General features: G+C 54.7%; 1 protein-coding gene across 1 annotated transcript in view; it reads left to right on the forward strand.

Annotated features, from left to right (window-relative positions):
* Positions 1 to 1,125: 1,125 nt before the first annotated feature.
* RPRD1B (regulation of nuclear pre-mRNA domain containing 1B) overlaps positions 1,126 to 12,930 on the forward strand; it is a gene marked incomplete at its 5' end in the record, with an annotated part of 18,024 nt that continues 6,219 nt past the window's right edge. Inside the window, 5 exons of the mRNA XM_010150355.1 lie at positions 1,126 to 1,255; positions 2,283 to 2,416; positions 6,098 to 6,204; positions 7,862 to 7,988; positions 8,953 to 9,128. Coding sequence (XP_010148657.1) covers positions 1,126 to 1,255; positions 2,283 to 2,416; positions 6,098 to 6,204; positions 7,862 to 7,988; positions 8,953 to 9,128 — 674 coding nt within the window. The remainder of the gene's footprint in view (positions 1,256 to 2,282; positions 2,417 to 6,097; positions 6,205 to 7,861; positions 7,989 to 8,952; positions 9,129 to 12,930) is intronic.

Genomic DNA, 12,930 nt, shown 5'->3' on the forward strand with positions numbered 1-12,930 from the left:
GGGGAGCGGGAGGATGCTCAGCCGCTCTGTGGGCCCGGCAGCTCGGTTGTAAACCAGAGCTGTACTGAGTGCTTCCCCTGCATAAGCCCAGGCTAACCGGGAAGCGCTCGGCTGTGAAGTTTGGGGCTTAGATCCACGCTGCTTACCCCTTACAGGGTTGTACTAAGGCACGAGGAGACAGGCAAAGCAGAAGTGGCTGTGGAGATGTACAAAAGTTGGTAGCGTCAGCCAGAAGTACTTTGTGGTTTTTCCCCTTGCAGGTTAACTTTAGTTAACCTCTGGGGCTGCTTCACAGCGCAGCCGGGAGGGAGGCTGCCAGGGTCAGCGCGATGCCCTGTCCCCAGGGGCGCGGAGGAACCAGCCAGCGTCACCTCGCTCACCCTGGGCAGCCAGGGAGCGGGTGGTGCTGCTGAGCTCCTAGCTGGAGCCCTCCGTCTGACTGCTGGTCGCTGCCGTTGGCAGTGTAGGGAGGACGCGTGTCTGAAGGCTCCGCGTTTGGCCGGCTGTGGAACACCGCGCTCTCGTTTGGGGTCTCCTGCCGGCGCACTCTGGAGAACTGCGTCTCCCGCTGGTTCTGGCTGCGGTGGGATGGAAGCTGATGGTGGCGAGATGGGAAGGAGTTACAGTGCATGGAAGAAGTTTAGTGATGCTTGGGCCCAGCGCTGTCGGGAGTCTCCCCAACAGCCTTCTGCAGCTTCGCTCTGCTCGGCGTTCAGTGGTTCTATACCAAATAGGTATATTGAAAAGATATATAGAAATACTCTTCCTGGAGGTAATCAGTGAAAAAGGAGCCCATGGTTACGTTAACTTGGAGGTAGGTTGGAACAGCTCGTTTTAACCATGTGTTCCAGGTTTAGTTCTTTGTCCCTGGTTGGGGCGTCACTGCATAAAAAGCACGAAGCTCGTGGTTGCTTTATGAACCGCTAAGAAAAAAAGACGGAGCGTTGGTCAGGAGCTCGAGAACCACCGAGGTGAAGGCCCCTGATTTGCAGTGGTGGCAGGGAAATATTTTGGGTTTAGGCTGACGGGCTGTAGAGCAACTTTGAAGATCATGTTAACGGTTCCAGCTTGAAGCGAGAGATTAACACACACGCTCTGTGTTTCTTTTCTTTTTCCCTTTCCCAGCAAAATCGAGTAGGAAACTCACTTTCCTGTATTTAGCAAACGATGTCATCCAGAACAGTAAGAGGAAAGGCCCTGAATTTACTAGGGAATTTGAGTCCGTTCTCGTGGATGCGTTTTCCCATGTCGCCAGGTGGGTTGCTGTTACGCGTTTCCCCAACTTCTCTTTCCCCAGATATTGGTGTTCTCGCCCCACAGGGTTGATTTCGGTTGGGTTTTGCTGGTTTGGGGTTTTTTTTAAGTCTCCGGGGAGCCTGTGCCCTGTCTCTAGCAGGCTGGGTTCCCGGCGCTCTGCGGCTGGGAGCAGCGTGGCGCTCCTCTCTGGGGAAGCGCTGGCGCGTGGATCGGCCCCTCGCGGCTTTACGCGCTGTTGGCTGCGCGCTGCTCCCGTCTGCGGTGTTTGGGTTCTTCCCACACGCTCCTGTGGAGCCGCTGGTGGCTGGTGAGACGGAGTAGTTCCCTGTGATTATCAAAGCCACGTAAAGAACGGCGCTTCTTTGGAGGAGCAGGTGTGTTGGGTCACGGGGCTCAGAATCTTCTGGTTTAAGCACGGTTTTGCATTGGGTATCTTAACGATTGTCTGGTCGTTAGCCAGGGGAGGGGAGAATTTTCTGTATAAAGGAGAAGCGATGCACCGTTCCACCCAAAGTGGACTATCCTTTAGTTAAGATTTCCTCTAAGTAAGCACAGTAATTCCTGTTGCCTCAGCAAGCGGCGTGTTCCGTGCGTTTCGGGGCAGCTGGCTGTCGGGGCGCTACCGAAGTGCCTAATGAGCCAACCAACCTGCTTTTAATTGGGATGTTAGTGACTGAAACAACCATTTGAAGTTAGTGCTCTGAGTGGTAAACGTGTTGATTTGGGGGTATTTTATGGCTCTCCTCACAGATTCTGAATGATGGCATGTTCCTTCCTTCAAAGCTTCCTCTGCACTTACTTTGGGGTGGGAGCGCGGGGCACTTCTGGGCAATCTGTGCTCCCAAAAAGAGGGGAAAATGGGCCACAAACGCCTTTTGCACAGTTGGTCTTGCCCAGTATGACCACGATTCTCTCCAAACGTGCAAATATTGCAACGGATGCAGCTGCTGGGTTGGAAGATGCTCTCTTAAAACAGGGAACGTTTTTTTCAGCTGAACGATCGTTATTTTCCAATCTTTGAACAGAGAAGCAGACGAGGGCTGCAAAAAGCCCTTGGAACGACTGCTTAACATCTGGCAAGAAAGGAGTGTGTATGGCGGTGAGTTCATCCAGCAGCTGAAGCTCTCTATGGAGGACTCCAACAGCCCCCAGACTAAAGGTAAACGCGTACTGTTTTTGTCGTGGGGCGGTGGGTGTGTCCCTGGAGGGACCGTGAGGAGCTCTGGGCTCCTGTAGCCGGGCTGTTGCCAGAGCTCGTGGAGGTTCTTCGGGGCCGTCTTGAGCTGTCTGGTTTCGCTGAACTCGCAGGTCCAGTCTGAGAGCGTGTTGCCTTGTGAGTTGTGGCTGGCAGGAAGCTGAACTGCGGGTAGTTTCTGCCTCTGCTCACGCAGTCGGAATGCTCCAGGGCTGCCCTGCGATGAGAAGGCCAGTCAGTAGGCTGCAGGGAACTGTCGGGCCGTACTGAGAGTTAAAATTGTCCCACTCCAAATCCGAGTGACCCACTGGGTTGTACAGTGGGTTAGCCAACGTTGTTAGCGCTTTCATGCTCATGTTGTTATTTTTCAAAATTTTGCATAGTTACGATGTTTTATTGCGAGTTTTGGTAATTGAATCTGAACTATACACGTACCGTGGTTTGACACTCAGAAGGCACTGCCGTTTTTCCCCAAATGCTGGGAGACCATTTGACGCGACCGAAGGCTTCTCCCTCCTGTGTCAGGACGCAGTCTGCTTCGAGGGGTGGATGGCGTGCGGTCTCTGCCCAAAACAGCTCGTGCTGGGGGTTTCCGTTGCCTGGGTGTCGTGAGGAAGACGCCTGCATGTAATGAAAGTGCAATTTGCATGCCTGAATTCCTGATGAACTGAGGGTTTGAAACTGCTAATTTAAGGTACCTGGAGAAGTGTTTCCCAAGTGTTTAAGCTAAACAACGAGATAGCGCGTGTCCCAGAAACACGCTGTGATTTCCCGGGGAATCGGCAGCCGGCTGTTCAGCGTTGGCCTCCCTCCGGCTGGCGGGATCGGTCAGTCCTGCTGCAGTCTGCCCAACCTCAGAACGTGTCAAAATTGGCCCCTTCCGAGACCTGAGAGGCCTTTGTCTGTGGGAAGCAGAACGAAGAAATGCAGACGTTTTAAGAACGCCGTGCGCACGTCTTCGCTTAGCGAGGAGCTTAGCTTTTGTCTGGGGAACTGGGGAGGTTAACGCAGTGTCTTTTGTCTGAGAGAACCGTTCAGGCCTTTGCCTGGGTGTGAATATCGCTGCCGCTGTGTCGGTTCGTTGTAGAAATGAAATGGAGGTTTTTAAACTGAGGAAAAAGAAACGTGGCGTTGTTTTGACTGGCTTGTTTTCAGATCAGCTGCTGGGTGGTGAGCGCTGGTTTCACAGGGGCGTTCCTGGATTTCCAAGACCTACCGCTCTGTCTCGTTGCGGGTGGGCGACTCTTACGCTGCAGTTACTCCGTTCGGTTCTCTACAGGTGGACATAAGCAAGATGGACAGTAGTGGATCCTGCTTGCAGCTGTAACGTTTGTCAGAAACGTGGCAAACCAGAGCACGGGGTTCCCCACGCCCCTTCGGGCTCCCTGGCTCTGTGACCCCGAGGCAGAGGCAGCGTCAGTGTCTGTACGTCCGTCCAAGGCTGTGCCGTTAGGACAAACTTTGGAGCTCCTCAAGCATGTGTGGTGCTGCGATAACGAGCGTTCTTCAGCCTAAGGCATGGCCACAGGCTGTGCAGGTCGTTCCCTGGCCTTGTCATCTCGTGGTGTCTGAAGTTCCTGGGCTGGTGGGTGCTGCTCTGAGGAGGGGGGCTCTGCCTGAGCTTGCACCTTGAGCTGTGCGACTCACAAAATGCAGCAGCGTCCTGTACCCCTGAGCGGTGGGGAGGGGCTGGCACAGGTTCCCAGAGAAGCTGTGGATGCCCCATCCCTGGGAGTGTCCAAGGCCAGGCTGGATGAGGCGTGGAGCAACCTGGGCTATGGAAGGTGTCCCTGCCCAGGGCAGGGGGTGGGACTGGTGGCGCTTTGAGTTCCCTTCCCACCCAAACCATCCTGGGATTCTGTGATCTGCTCTCTAACAGAAGTGTTGGTGTCTGCCCCACAAAGGCTGTTCAGCTTTCCCCACACAAGCGGGATGTACAGCACCCCCGACCTCTTACAATAAAGGTTTTTCAGACGTGTCCCACCTGACAGAATCTGCACTTAAGGACTGATCTTTCTCTTTGCTTCCTCATTAGAGCTGATTTCATTTCATATCAAGGAGTGATCTTGGATTTTCCTGTGAATCAGGGCAAACACAGACTCACAGAATCACAGACTGGTTTGGGCTGGGAGGGACCTCACAGATCATCTAGTTCCAACCCCCCTGCCATGGGCAGGGACACCTTCCACTAGACCAGGTTGCTCCAAGCCTCATCCCGCCTGGCCTTGGGCACCTCCAGGGATGGGGCGTCCACAGCTTCTCTGGGCAACCTGTCCCCGTGCCTCTGCGGGAAGAATTCCTTCCTAATGACCCATCTCCCACGTCCCGTTTAAACCCGTTTCCCCTTGTCCTGTCACTCCCTGCCCTTGGGAAAAGCCCCCCCAGGTTTCTTGTAGCCCCCCAGGCACTGGAAGGGGCTCTGAGGTCTCCCTGGAGCTTCCCTTCTCCCGGCTGAACCCCCTAACTCCCCCATCCTGGCCTCATGGCAGAGGGGCTCCAGCCCTCGGAGCATCTCTGGACTCCTTTGGACTCGCTCCAACCGCTCCGTGTCCTTCTGCTGTTGGGCCCCAGAGCTGGAGCAGAACTGCAGGGGGGTCTCCCCAGAGCAGAGCAGATGGGCAGAATCCTCTCCCTCGCCCCCCTGGCCACGCTGCTCCGGATCCAGCCCAGGGTATGGTTGGCTTTCCGGGATGCTGGCACACATGGCCGGCTCATGGCCAGCTTCTTGCCCCCCAGCAACCCCAAGGGACTCTGCCCCTCCAACCCCGTGGTTATCCTGCCAAGGCTCACACCCATTTAAGGGGTGTTCTCTGCACTGTCCGAGCTTTCTTAGAAATCACCCTGGCTTGTACTCATGCTGGTGGCAAGTCTGGAGAATGATCTGTCATCTTCTGGAGGTTCTGTAACTGGGTCAAGGGCTGCATTGAGGCTTCTGACTCACGAAATAACCCGTCTCTTCCCTTTCACGCTGAGGAATGCTGTGCTGGGGTACACTCCGCGCCGTGTTACGGAACCTGTAGTTCTGAAGTGCTGCAGGTACCTGCTTGGAGATGGGCTCACGCTCTGCCCGTTGCTGTTGTTACTGTCCTGTCCTGGAGCTTGGTTCGCAGAGCTGCCCTGGGGCGGGTTGTGGTGGAAGAGTGGAAGGTTGGATAACCAGCAGCTTAGCTGATTGTGGGACCGCAGTGAGCACGTCCTTGGTGCAAAGAGAGAACTGGAGGTTCTTCTCTCTGTGTGTGTCTTGGCGTCAGCGATTCACGCCTGCTGATGGAAATCCTCACCTGGACACGGCATTGAGCAGAGAGGCTGAGCAGGGCTGGAGTCCTGCCCTTTATGGGCAATCGGGACGTTTCCCGTCCTTCCCCCTTTCCGTGTAGGAGGCAGGAACGGTACGGTACGCGCGGCTGGTGGGAAGGCTGTCTCCTTGTATTTGCCTGTACGGATACACGTGTGGGCAAACCCAGCCTTTTATAGCTGTGTTGGAGTGTTTGGAATGTGATGCCAATATTCAAGTCCAGCTGTGGCCATCCTGCTCTTCAGATGGCTTAATGATGACACATCTGGGGAGGTTTTGGGAAGTAGGGACGGTTGAGGTGGCAGATCTGGCACCCAAATGAGTTGCTGATTGTGTGTCTTTAGTTGCAGAGGAGAAGAAGTCATTAAAGCGGACTTTTCAGCAAATACAAGAGGAGGAAGACGATGATTACCCTGGGAGCTACTCACCCCAAGACCCTAGTGCTGGGCCACTGCTGGTACGTGGGACGGGATGAGCAGGGGGAGTTCGGGAGGCACCTCCCGTGTGGTGCAGCCGCGAGGTGGAGCTGCCAACAAGTCCGTGCTCTTACAGAGGAATTCAGCGCGGGGGGAGAAGTCCATGGGGCTGGAGAGATAATTCCTTCATACGGAAACTCTGTGCCACGTGGGAGTGATTGCAGCAGTGTAAACCCAGGTCTGGGCAGGGGGAGCAGTGAAGGATCTCACAGGACAGAGGGTATTTTCAGTTCTACGATGGGGTGTGTAATTTCTCACCCCCAGAGTTCTGACGCAGTTAAGACATAACTACCTTTTTGCAAGGCACCTCTTTCCATGAGCTACGAAAAGCTCAAGCTTTGCTAGGTTTGTGTGGAGCTGGCCAGGAGAAGCGGTTCCAAAGGCTTTACTTTGAGGCCGTGGTGTGGAAATAGGAGCGAAGTAGAGGGTCATTCTGACCGTTTGGCACTGCAGAGCGAACATATGTTAAACCACTGCCTGTTGGAAAGGGGTAAAAAAATAAACAAACCACCCTCCATCTGGGAGACTGTAAACATTGAAAAATAGAAATGAATAACAGTTGTCAAGGAAATAAGAGGGGAGATTGTTGGTTTTTCTTCCAGATGCCTTGCAGCTTAGGGTTTCTCTTGCCGAGAAGCATTGTGTTGCAGTTGGAAATCATTAGCAGTTTGCAAAGAGGTAGTAAATATTAGGTGATCAGCTGCTTTATTTTTCAGGTTAAAAATATTTAACACCTTTCAGTGGTCCTATTAGTTTTCCACTGGTTGAAAAGCTATTTAATGTCAGTGGTGGTTTTACAGGGCAGTGTTCCTGCTCTTTCTCCCTTTTGGTTTTGAGCAGGATGTGTGCCCGGGGAGGTCGTCTGCGGGCTGTCCTCATCCACTCCCTGCCCGAGCGAGGATGCCTTTGGAGCGTGTTTATTCACACTGGTGCCTTTTCCTCCGTGCACCAGGGCCAGCGGGAGGTTAGGTCGGGGACAGAGGGGAGCCCGGTTTCTTTTCAGATGCGGGGTGCTTCCCTGGAGCCGGCTGAGCTGAGGGAGGGCAGAAGGGTCTGGCAAATCAGGACAGTTGACGCTGTTTTTTCAGGGATAGCTTCCATTGGCGTCCAAGTTGGGGCATTAGGGTAGGTGACCAGTTACAAATTCGGACTCTTGTAACGTGGGAAATCCGACGGTGTGTCTGGGCTGACGCACCCTTGGGTTTGGGTGTGTTGCTGGGTCAGAGGCACCTGTGGGCTGGAACGAAGGTGCGTGTACGCTCCTGACAGGCTGAGAGAGAGCACTGGGGGTGCCCAGCTAAGAGAGCGACCCCGCTCGGTGCAACACCGCCGGCTGCCTCTCCAGCTGCTGGCTCATCAGCTTTGTCTTAAACCATCACTCCTCTTAATTGGGTTGAGAAGTTTTCCACCCCAGAGTCTTGAGAAAGATGATCCTACTAACGATGCGCGAGCTCCTAAACACTAGGATATCGTAAACATAGTGAATATTCCCTGTTAGGAAACAACAGTGTAAGTGTTTCTTGAGGAAAGTATTCCCAAGATGGTCCCGGAGGTGGGTGAGCTCGGATGCGATGGTCACCTCCCCAGGGAATGGGGTGGAAGTTCCCGGGTTTTGATGTTGGGTCACTTGTCTTGTAGACGGAGGATTTGATCAAGGCCCTGCAAGACCTGGAAAACGCGGCATCAGGAGATGCAACGGTGCGGCAGAAGATTGCCTCCCTGCCTCAGGAAGTTCAGGATGTTTCGTTACTGGAGAAAATCACAGGTAGGGAACTGGGAGATGCGTGAACATGGGTCCAGAGAAGAACTTTGATTTCTGAGTGTTGTTTTTCTTCAGATGATCAGTGTGTGGTGGTGTGAATTCCTGCTTTTGTGACTCTGGGTAATTGAGAGAGCAGTCCCATACAGTAAAACTGAAGATGAAACTTTCCCAGCTGCTTCTCTTTCCTTTGGCGTGGGCCAAGGCTTTTGTCCTCGCAGAGCATCAGCAGCTTTTTGCGAGCATGTGGAGGAGTTAGGGCCAGAGCTCTAGAATGGCTGTTGGATTTCCAACACCCAGACTGTGAGATAGTTCACGGTCTCATCAGACACTGCTGAGTACACGCATCTGCCCCGATTGCTGCAGAAAAGGGAACTCATTACCCCCGTTAGTCTTCCTGTAAACAGAATTTTGCAATTGGATTAGAAGCATTTAATGGTTGAACTGATTTGACTCTTGTTCCTGGAAGTAGTTTTAATTCAGAACTCGTGCTGAACTGCCATTACTCAGTCCTTTATAACATGCTCTGTGTCCAGCTGTGAAGACTAATGCACAGTTCATTTGTTTGCATCGATACGTTGGGAGTTACTTGGGGAAAAGAGAAGTTCAGGAGTGCACCCCATGTTTAAGTGTGAAAACTACCTGATTTGTTTAAGTTGGTTCTGAAAGTGCAGCCTATGGTTTCAGTTTAATTGACCGTTGATAGAGGCCAACTTCACAGATTTACCCCCCCCGCTGCCGTCTCTGCAAGGATAAGATGCAGTTGGTCGTGTTGGCATCTGAAACATCCCCTTCTTGGGTTGTAGTCCTGCTGCTTTCCCCCGTGTCCCCCGCCACGAGAGCTCTCACCCTGCCAGGCCAGGAGCGTGTCACGACGGAGACGTCTCTGTGCGTGTGCCTGGTGAACTGTAGCCGAGCTGTCGGAGCCCGGAAGCTTGTCCTCTAAACTACCCCACGCTTTTGCACACAGACAAAGAGGCAGCCGAGCGCCTTTCGAAGACCGTGGACGAGGCATGCCTGCTATTGGCGGAGTACAATGGGCGGCTGGCAGCAGAGCTGGAGGACCGGCGCCAGCTCGCCCGCATGCTGATCGAGTACACCCAGAATCAGAAGGACGTACTGACGGAGAAGGAGAAGAAGCTGGAAGTGAGTACGGGTTACACCCGTGCCAGGAGCTGGTTGTCTCACCCAGTGCTCCCACTTGACTCCTAACCTGTGTGTTTTTCTCAGGGGAGATGATTCCAGGTGTTACGGTTACGGTGGGGGGGAAACGGGGGTAAGAGTGGGTGTAAGAAGTCTGGAGGATGCAAATCTGTTCTGGTGTTCAGTCTGATGTTTAATACACGTGGGCAGCACAGAACTCGCTATTTCTTCTAAAGAAACTTAGGCTCACCTAACAGAGTTTCTTCAGTTCGACTGTTTTTTATGCCATCCCATTTCCAGACGGGGTTTTTACTGGTTGGGGTTTTGTTACTCTTCTCTGTGTGGCTGGGGGCCCCTCATCTGCCTCCCCAGCCCCACTGGCTGAGGGGTGCAGCTTAAACGAACTTAAACTCACCTACAGCTGGCGCTGCCCTAGGAGCTGGGCTGGTACGGAAGGGGAGGACTCGTGTTCCCTGACGTAGCTCCACTGCATGCGGCAGGCAGGGCACTCCAAAACGAGCCTGCGCCGCACGGAGCTGAGCACCAGCACGTCCCAGAGCGAGCGCGGGGGCAGCTGGCCGTGCCCTTCCTGGGTGGAAGTGCTTCCAGCGCCTTGGGGCTGGCGTGACGGTTTAGTGACTGGCAGCGGCTCGTGGCACCGCCGTCGTCTGAGCTGCTCCATGGCAGCACACTCGGGGCCTTGGCGGCCGCGCTGGCTGCAGGTACAGCGAGCAGCTGCTGCTGGGGGGGCGTGAGGTGCTGCAGAGGGCAAAGCCTTTGAAGGAGACTCTGCTGCGGCAGTTACGGGCGCTGGTTGCTGCCGGGACAGACCTGACCCTCTGACAGCCAGGCAGCGTTGTTCTGGGGTGAATTGTGAGTGTTTTCTGTCGTGTGTGTTTATACTCGAGTTTCTCAACATCTTGTGACCGTGAACATGTTGCTTTTCCAGAACATCTCTTCCAAAGCAGCCAGGCATGTGCTGATTCTGCGTTCAGAACTAGAGTGGGTAATTAATAATTCTGTTGGCTCGTTTAGCTTGAATTTCTCCAAGCACAGCGTCTGTCTTACGGCAGAGTTGTTAAAGGCACTTCCAGGCGTGGGTGTGGAAGATGCTGCAAACCCAAATCCTGATTTATTTGCTGAATACTGGTGGAAGTTTTGGGTGGGTTCCTTTTCCTTCCTGAAAGGAGGATGCCTGTTGGTATGAGCGTGTGTGTGTGGAGATGAGCGATAGGTGTGTTGCTGCGTGCTTAAAAGAAAGGCAAAAAATAGGAAGTAAAGTGCTGCGACATTTTAAAAAGCCCAGAACAATCCCTAAATTTGAGACAGTTTGAGACTCTGTCATTGTCACAGAATCACAGACTGGTTTGGGTTGGAAGGGACCTCAAAGATCATCCAGTCCCACCCCCTGCCATGGGCAGGGACACCTTCCGTAGCCCAGGGTGCTCCAAGCCTCATCCAGCCTGGCCTTGGACGCTCCCAGGGATGGGGCACCCACAGCTTCTCTGGGAACCTGTCCCAGTGCTCCCCACCCTCTGCGGGAAGAATTCCTTCCTGATGTCCCATCTCCATCTCCCTCTTCCCGGTTAAACCTGTTACCCCTTGTCCTGTCAGTCCCTGCCCTTGGGAAAAGCTCCCCCCAGCTTCCTTGTAGCCCCTTCAGGTACAGAAGGGGCAGGTTCCTGCCTGCTGGGCTGACGCTCGGCTGCTGCGTGGGGTCAAAGTGCGGTGACACAGCTCTTGCCGTCGCCTGCGGAAGGGCTCTTCGGTGACGGGGAGGTGGCTGTGGGCAGGGAGCGTGGCACGGATACGCTGGTGTGCGTGGGGGCCGAAGCAAGGCGCTGCTGAGAAGCAGTCCGAGGGGGGAAAGCTGGCACAGAGCCTGGAGATCATAACACACAGCAGAGGGGTTGTGGGGCAGCGACTGAGGAAGCGGAAGGGGTGATAATTAGGATTACTTTACCTGGGTTGGCGTAATTTGACTGTGGTCTAGCAGTGCTTTGGGAGGGAAGGTCCAATTCCCTCAACTCTGGCAATGAGCTGCAGAGCAAAATCAGCTGGACCGAAGCTGGCGCTGCGCACCTGGAAGGGGGCACGTGTTTGTCAAGGGTCAGCGTGCTGAAAGGGTCAGCACCTGCTCGCTGGTGCTTCACCTCACTTGGAAGCTGTGGGCTTGGCACCGCAGAGGCCGTGCGGTCTTCGTGGCTGGACTGGATCGGGGATCGGCCTGGGCTCGTGGTGGTGGGTGTCGGGAAAGAAAACCTGTCTTCAGGCAGGCGCAGAACAAGGACTGCTGTTTCTGTAAGGTGTGAGGAGGTCAGGCGTCGCCGTGTCTCATGTGTGGTGTTGTTTCCGGCCCTGCTGCCCTCCCCTGCAGAGGCTTTGCTCCTTCAGCACCTGACTCCGCAGCACTTCCAAGGGAAGGATTGCCCTCTGAAGTCTGTGCACTCTTCTCAGAGGCACGGCCGGCAGGCGGGACACAGCCAGGGAGTCGGTGTGTGTCAGACTGCAGTGTAGGGGCAGATATCCAGGAGAATGTTTCCACAGGGCTGCGCCAGCAGTGAAGCCAACTGGATGGATGGGGCTGGAGGGTCCAGGTGAAAGTAGGGCTGGAAAACAGGAAAACAGGAACCTGTGTGGAAGCTGTGTGGGTACATGAATAACCACTGCAAGAGGAAGCCCGGAGTACGTGGAGGGAGGGTTGTTTTAACCCAGTGGGGAGGAGAGGCAGAGAAACAGAGAGGAGGGGGTGCATTCAGGGCTTGGGGTTTGCTCTGCAGCCCGGGGTGCTGAGCTCTTCCCCAGCCCTCCAGGCGTCTGTGTGCCTGCCTTGGGAGCGTGCCGTGGTACCGGCTGTAGTGCAGTGCGTATGCGGGGTACGTGTGCCCCCACAAATGCCGTGTGCTTCCGTGGGGGCGCTTCTCTGTAAATACACAGACAACGCTGCCTCTCAGATCCGGTTTAGGGGAGTTTTCTGGTCGGCGACTGCACCTGGAAGATGGTGCCCCCAGCCTGCCGAGAGCTGGGAGGTTCAGGTGCTGGGGGACTTTAATATTCCTGCGATGAAAGGCTGCAAGAACTGGGCTTGTTCAGCCTGGAGAAGAGGAGGCTCCGAGGAGACCTCATTGCAGCTTTCCAGTATCTGAAGGGCCTACAAGGGTGCTGGGAGAGGACTTTTTACAAGGGCCTGTAGTGACAGGACAAGGGGTAATGGGTATAAATTGAAATCAGGGAGGTTTAGATTAGATATCAGGAAGAAATTCTTCACAGAGAGGGTGGGGAGGCACTGGAACAGGTTGCCCAGAGAAGCTGTCGATGCCCCATCCCTGGGAGTGTCCAAGGCCAGGCTGGATGAGGCTTGAAGCAACCTGGTCTAGTGGAAGGGGGGACTGGGGGGTCTTTGAGGTCCCTTCCAACCCAAACCATTCTATGATTCTATGATTCATGTCCTCAAGGCCCCTTTAACGAGGTGTTAAAGCTGTGCCCGTCAGAATTTGCAGCCCCTGTGGGTAAGGTGTTTCTGGAGGGTGAAGTGCAGTCTCGCCTGAGGTTTTCGGGACTGCCTGGCACTGTGTGTTTCCCTGGAACACTGTTCAGTGGGGTAGTACGCCATGCCTTGCCGTGTTGTGTCCAGTGCTTAGGCGTTTGTTGCCTGTCACTGGTTGGTGTGCCTCTGCGGCTGCTGCTTTCCCCTCGGACAGGAGTCCTTGGGCTGTTATGCTCCTTTCCCTGGGGCAGGCCGGGCCCGCTGTGGGGCGAGGGCAGCCCTGCATGCGGGGGGGTGCCTGGCTGCATCGTGCTGGCG

The sequence above is a fragment of the Eurypyga helias genome, unplaced genomic scaffold, assembly GCF_000690775.1.
Source record: "Eurypyga helias isolate BGI_N326 unplaced genomic scaffold, ASM69077v1 scaffold35324, whole genome shotgun sequence".
Taxonomy (NCBI): domain Eukaryota; kingdom Metazoa; phylum Chordata; class Aves; order Eurypygiformes; family Eurypygidae; genus Eurypyga; species Eurypyga helias.